Source organism: Carassius carassius, chromosome 21, assembly GCF_963082965.1.
Source record: "Carassius carassius chromosome 21, fCarCar2.1, whole genome shotgun sequence".
In the NCBI taxonomy this organism is placed as follows: Eukaryota; Metazoa; Chordata; class Actinopteri; order Cypriniformes; family Cyprinidae; genus Carassius; species Carassius carassius.
The window spans coordinates 28635029-28642439 of NC_081775.1; the positions used below are offsets into that span (position 1 = coordinate 28635029).

Sequence of the window (7411 nt, forward strand, 5' to 3'; positions counted from 1 at the left end):
TCAGGAAGGCTATTCCAGAGTTTGGGAGCCAAATGTGAAAAAGCTCTACCTCCTTTAGTGGACTTTGCTATCCTAGTAACTACCAAAAGTCCAGCGTTTTGTGACCTTAGGGAGCGTGATGAATTGTAGTGTGGTAGAAGGCTAGTTAGGTACGCAGGAGCTAAACCATTTAGGGCCTTATAGGTAAGTAATGATAATTTGTAACTGATACGGAAAAACTGAAAACTGAAAAAACTGAAAATAGCAATGCGCCAGAACACACCTCTTTTTTAGACCAGCACGCCCATGGGCGCACAAATGGGTGCAAATGCATTTGCTAATTAAACGATGTAGCGCTGGACGGAAAAATGCGAACGGCACCGGACTGAAACTAGCAAACACACTAGCGCTGTGCCTTGCGTCGCATTGTGCTGGGTGTATGATAGGGCCCATAGAGTGTGAGAATGGTGTTATTCAGCTGAAAGTATTTTCTCCTGCCTTTGCCTGTATGTCAATGTGAGAGAAAGAGGCTTAATACTGTCAAATTTAAATGAGCTGAATTTTATTTTTCCATCTGATGAACACATCTGATTAGCTGATTTTCTTTAATCATTATTATATTATCTTCTTTGCTGCGTGTATAATACGGTCAGGTTCAGAGGTGTGTCAGAACATTGCTATATTGCCTTCTTTGCTGGTTTAGGTTTATTGATTTGATTGATGAAAAAACAGAGAAACTCACACGTACACACAATTGTTTTAGCTGAATTATTTTTCTGATATTACGCATTAATGTAAGCCGAGCATTTGCTTTGATGTTCTTGAGTATGCGGTGTGTTTAACACAGTCAGGTTCAAATGTGGGTGCAAAAAATCCATTAAAACTCTAGCAGAGGTTTGTCAGAGCGTTGCCATTGTGCTATTGCCTTGTGGGCAAGAGAGAAATGTTTAATAAAGCAACATGGTAAAGAGATGAAAATGACTTGATTTTACTTTCAATTCCTTGTACATTCTCCGAGTTATTAACATTAAAATTGTTCATAACTCCATGTAGGACGTTTCTGTACATAAATGTAAGCAATGTGGCAGTAGTAATGCAATATTTAGAAAATGTACTCTTGTACTCCTGATACTCAAATACTTTTAAAAACAAGTACTTCAGTACTTTTACTGATGTAGACATCTGACTGTAGTACTTTTACTTGTACTTGAGTAAAATTTAGCAAGGGCTATCTGTACTTTTACTCAAGTAATGAAGCAGCGTACTCTGTCCGCCTCTGGTCTCAACTTGCCCTCAGATTGCCCAAAGCATTGCCCATCCGCATTCATTTCATAGCTTTATTCTTACTGTATATGTCAACTATTGTATGTTGTGTTTTTAATTACTACTAAGGAACTTCAAGAGAAACAGTTGATCATTAAAGGAAACATAACTCTCAGTTATGTTGTAAGAGCAACATTTGAGCAAATTTCATATAAACTCAAATATTTCTCATTCCGTTCTCACAAGATCAAATGATCTGAACTGCTATCCGCATTCATTTAATATCTTTATTCTTACTGTATTTGTCAACAAATGTATGTTGTGTTTTTAATTACTAAGGAACTTGAAGAGAAACAGTTGATAATTAAAAGGAAACATAACTCTCAGTTATGTTGTAAGAGCAACATTCTAGCAATAAAATGTTCTTTAACGCACGCAGATCAAAGACAGAGAACACCTGGACAGTGCATTATTATGTGCATTACAAGGCATAATATATTAAATCTACTGTATTTTACACAATACATTATAAATAAATCAATTAAAATTTATTAATTTGTTAAAATGTGAAATATATTAAGAATTGAAGATTTTAAACAAATCTTATTTATTATTTTTTTATTATTATTATTTATTGTAAAATTATTGTGGTGAGTACTACAGTAATTTCTCATTAAACTGAACATGTGGCTCAAATGGTGCAGACAAAAAAATAATAATCGATCTTATATTCTCAGCCAGTAAATATAAATACATAATTTAAAATGGTTGATCTTGTACATAACAAAACATAAACATATTTGCTGTTAAATTAACCAATTGTTGTGTACATAAATGGCCCTCCATCTTAAAAAAATATATATATTTTTTTATTTATACAGTTAATGTAACAGATTTGTATGAAGATTTGAGAAAAATCAGTGCACTTTGTTCAGAAGCGATAAATATAAATGCAAATATATTCAATACTGTACTGAATCAGCTGTATTGAAACAATCTAGTAATTATTGCACTGAATCTTTTTTTTTTTCACAATATGCCACCAAAATTATACAAAATGAAGAAATACATGCAAAAGCAACAGCATAAAAAAACAGTATATTCAGCTAATATTGCAGCACGACTGTGCATTCATCACATATTTCAGACAATCAGGAACAGGAAATATTCTCGTTATCAAAGGTAGATCAAAGTTTCAGTTGAGTTAGCGTGCATGAATGTGGAGTGTGTTTGCTCTGGACGTCTGGTGAGCCGAACAGGTTTTTCAGAGTGAAGAATACTGGTATATTCTCATTTCTACACAAAAACACACCCAGCTGTCAGTGTATAAGTAGCTCAGTTCTCAGGAAGCACCCCCTGTCTTTCACTCCTCCCTCTGTAACACACCTCTCCATCTCTCTGTCTGTCTGTCCACCATGAACTCCTCCAGTAACCGCTCAGTGGGCTCTTACCCCCGCGCCGGAGCACAAACACCCCGGCAGTGGAACATGGCACCGGCTGCTGCCCCCATCAGGCCTGTCTCTGTTAACACAGACCTCCTAACTCCCGTGGATCTCCAGCTGGACCCTGACCTGCAGGCTGTGCGGACCCAGGAGAAAGAAGAGATCAAAACTCTCAACAATCGCTTTGCCTCCTTCATCGAAAAGGTGAGACTTCTCTCTACCTTATCACTCATAATACAGTACATTACTGAGATCTATCTATCTATCTATCTATCTATCTATCTATCTATCTATCTATCTATCTATCTATCTATCTATCTATCTATCTATCTATCTATCTATCTATCTATCTATCTATCTATCTATCTATCTATCTATCTATCTATCTATCAATCAACATGCTAGATAATTTAATTAATTTAATTCTGAGTTTTATTTTAGCTTTTCTTCTAATCTCAGAAGCGGTATTTGTTAATAACCAGAGATAAATATTTATTTGTTTGTTTGTATGTATGCACTGATTTTTTTTTAAATCTCAGCAGCCAGATTTGGTAATAACCTGTAGAAAAGAGAGAGAAAAAAGTATTTATTTGTAATGATTTTTTTTTTATCTTAGAAGCCAGATTTGTTAATAACTAGGAGAGTTATATTTTATTTTTTGTATTTTTTGTATTTTTAACTTTTTAAAAAAAGTCAAGAGAAAAGTCACAAATAAGAAATCCTTAATGGCAATGAGATAAAAATGAGAGTGAACAGAATTCAAACTAAAAATAAGTTTTCTTCGAAAAAGACCAAGAAAGACAATCTCACTTGTGTCTGTTAGAGAGAATCAGCAGAGATCTCTGTGTCTCAACTTGCCCTCAGATTGCCCAAAGCTATTAGAAATCTGAGATTTTAATATAAACTCAAATATTTCTCGTTCCAAACGGCTATCCGCATTCATTTCATAGCTTTATTCTTACTGTATATGTCAACTATTGTCTGTTGTGTTTTGTATTACTACTAAGGAACTTGAAGAGAAACAGTGGATCATTAAAGGAAACATAACTCTCAGTTATGTTGTAAGAGCAACATTTGAGCAATAAAATATTCTTTAACACACGCAGGTCCGTAAATTAGAGCAGGAGAACAAGCTTTTGGAGACTAAATGGCAGCTGCTACAGAAAGAGGCCAAACCTGAGTCTAAACTGGAGCCCATGCTGAAGTCCTACATCACTTCACTGCAGGCAAAGCTGGAGCGGGTGAACAAAGACAGAGAACACCTGGATGCTGAACTCAGGAATGCCCAAGCGCAGACTGAGAAACAACATCAAAGGTCCGTAATCACACACTTCATCTTCAGCCTTGAGCTCGACTCGAAAACAGACATTAGTGTTCAGTTTCATGCTATAATTAGCACAGAGCAAAGTTTTTAATATTAGTCTCAGGATTCTTCAAATTATAGTCATTATTCAATATGATTTCAGATTTAAATATAAAATCATGTAAACAGCTACTTACAATCATTTTCCATGATAACCATAGTTTCTGCAAAAATAGCACGTGTAGCTACTGTGGTAGTAGTTCACTTCAGTATACCCAGAAGTGCACATTATAATATGCTAAGAATTTGACACGTGTAAATTGAATCTATTTTACTGCAGTAAAACCATGGTGATTTTTACATTTGAAGATACTATACACAACTATATTATTAAAACTACTATATTGATAATAAAGTAATACCACTATATTATTAATTAACAGTTAAACAACTGCAGTAATTCTGATATTTTACCCAGTGTTATATCCATCATTATACTATATATATATATATATTAATACAATTTATTCAATGCAATTCATATAATTGTCAATATATTAAAAATGTTCATTATTTAAATATTTTAATAAGCTGATTTGTATTTTTGAGTTAGATTTAAGATTTAGTAGCTAATTTTGTTAGCTTTTAGCTTAATTTTTTTATTGCTTTTAAGATTTTTTTTTTAAGATTTCTTCTTAATGTTTGTAATAGATTTAGTACATCAATTTATTTGATATCATTTACTTACTCTATATATTAATTAATAACAAAGCTGAGTGAAGTTACCAAGAGATCTGTACAGGTATAACACAATTCAGTTTGCTTCAACAGGTATGAAGATGAGATTAACAACAGAGTCAAAGCTGAAAATGAGTTTGTTCTTCTGAAGAATGTAAGACAAATCTAGTTGCAGAAGATGAAGTGCATCAGATGACAAATAATGACAGTATGCCAAGGATCTGCCAAACTAACAAGTATACTGTACATTTCCTGACAGGATGTGGATACTGTACTCGTAGATGAACATGTCTTGGCAGATAAAGTAACTGAAGTCCTGGAAGACCTGAACTTTTTCAAGAGCTACTATGAACAGGTAATGTAAACTCACATGCATGAATGAAACAGCTGAGATTAATCAGAGGACTTCACGTCAGCTCTCTTTCTCTGTAGGAGATACGTGAGCTGCAGGCTGACCTGAAGGACACGTCCATTGTGGTGCAGATGGACAACAGCAGGCAGCTGAACATGGACAAGATCATCGATAATATGAAGAGCCAGTATAAGGAGATTTCAGCATGCAGCCAAAAGGATTCTGAGGCCTGGATCAAGGTGAAGATCACACCTCACACTTTTTGACTTTCTGTATTCCTTTCTAAGTAGATGTCATTACATTTTTAATGGATTAATGCAGTGGTTTTCAATCTTTTAGATGCTTTTCAAATACGATCATCCTCATCCCAGGGACCCTAAAAGGGAGCTATATATTCTAATGCTAAAATACTTTATGATACAAATATTTTACAATATTATAAAAAAAAATACTATATATATATATATATATATATATATATATATATATATATATATATAAAGCTAATGTTTTTTATTTATTTTAATAATATTTATTCTTTTAATTCTATGATTTATTATTCATTCATTTTTACATTTTCTGCACAGCTTTTTTCTAAACATTTCCACAAACCTGCCATAATTTACCTAAAACCATTTGGAACAATGCATTTATTCATATACAAATACTACATACAAAATTAGTATTGTTAAAAACAAATTTGTCCACCACAGAACCATTCACAATGACACAGTTAAGGCAAAAAGGTGATTAAAAATGAATTACTTAAAACATATTGTATTATTAATACATTTAATTATTTTAATTAATTGGAATTTAATTAATTTAATATTAATCGTGCACATACGTGTGTTTTCCTCCACAGTTTGATTTGATCTCATCACAGGCTCGCCAGTGTAACACTGAGATAAAAGATAGCAAAGGTGCAATAGCTGATTTAAAAAGGCAGATAGTGAGACTGCAGAAGGAGATAGCCTCAGCTAAATCTCAGGTAAGATAATACTCTACATCTGTTCATTAGAGCAACTATTGGTGTCTGCTGTTGAACACCTGGGCAAACATGAGCATCCGCAGTAAAAGCACTGATGACTTTCTGTGCTCTCACAGATCTGTAAATGGATGTAAACAGCTTGTACAGTGACACTTTGCAGCTGTGTTAATTCTCTGATATCATTACAGCGTGAGAACGTGGATGACCAAATCAAAGAGGCGGATCGTAGTGGTGAGGGGGCGGTGCATGACGCGAAAGAACAAATCAGAGCACTGCAGGATGCACTGCAGAAAGCCAAACAAGACATGACCAGAAATATTCGAGACTACCAGGAGCTGATGAGTGTCAAACTGGCTCTGGATATTGAGATCGCCACCTACAGGAAACTACTGGAAGGAGAAGAGAACAGGTGAACTGTAGGGCTTAAGCAATTAACTGAATTTAAAATAAAGTATTTTCATTAAATATGATCATTTTTATTATTATTATTTATTTATTGTTTTATATATATATATATATATGTATGTATATATTTGCATTATTTATATAATTATTTTAGAATTAAATTAATATATCAGTATCATTATTTTATTTAAATATTAAAAATTTTACTGCAGTATATTAATAATTTTATTTGAAATGTTTTAGTTATATGTATATCATTATATAAATGATGAATTAACTAAAATAAGTGGTCAAAAGTAGGTAAACTCAGTAAATCTGATCTCTTTTCCCATCAGGCTTGGATGACAGTCCACTGTAAACATCCCATAAACTCTAATGAACAGCAAGCATCTGACAGTCTGCATGTTAACTTCATGTCATCTCATCCCTTCTTGTCACTGCTGAATGAAATACTAGCAAGCAATTGACAAAAATTTAGATTTACGTTCAGTTTTTTTTTCTTTCACATCCTGCTTAAACATTAAATTGGCTAGTTTTGGGTTTTTATGTTGTCAATGTTTTATTACAATTAACTGAAGTCATTGTTTTTCTTTTTGTTATATAGAGATCAAATTATTACTATATCTACTAGATATTTTACAGCTTTTTAACAAAAACTCTTGACTTTTAATCTGAAACTTTTACAAATCCTTTTAAAAGTGAAAAAGTTGTAAAATGTAATTAATAATGTTAAAATAAATGTGTAAATAAAAACTTTGGGATTATCTCACTTGTTTAATGTTGTATAAATTCTGGAGTGTGGGTAAGTGTGTATTAGACAGCTTCAAATCACAGAAGTGTACGTGACACAATGTCATCTGAAGACTCTGAAGCATCTGGTCATCATCTGAGAAGAGCTGTGGTCATAACCGAAAAGTAATACAGTGGTGAAGTGTGTC

At 33.2% G+C, this 7411-nt stretch overlaps 1 protein-coding gene across 1 annotated transcript; it reads left to right on the top strand.

Annotated features, from left to right (window-relative positions):
• Nucleotides 1-2657: 2657 nt before the first annotated feature.
• Nucleotides 2658-6520, top strand: LOC132097309 (keratin, type II cytoskeletal 8-like). The gene is made up of 7 exons (XM_059502935.1): nucleotides 2658-2888; nucleotides 3791-3999; nucleotides 4819-4879; nucleotides 4985-5080; nucleotides 5158-5316; nucleotides 5943-6068; nucleotides 6257-6520. Exons 1-7 carry the CDS (start codon nucleotides 2658-2660, stop codon nucleotides 6479-6481), a joined length of 1107 nt encoding a protein of 368 aa, XP_059358918.1. The 3' UTR covers nucleotides 6482-6520.
• Nucleotides 6521-7411: the final 891 nt, after the last annotated feature.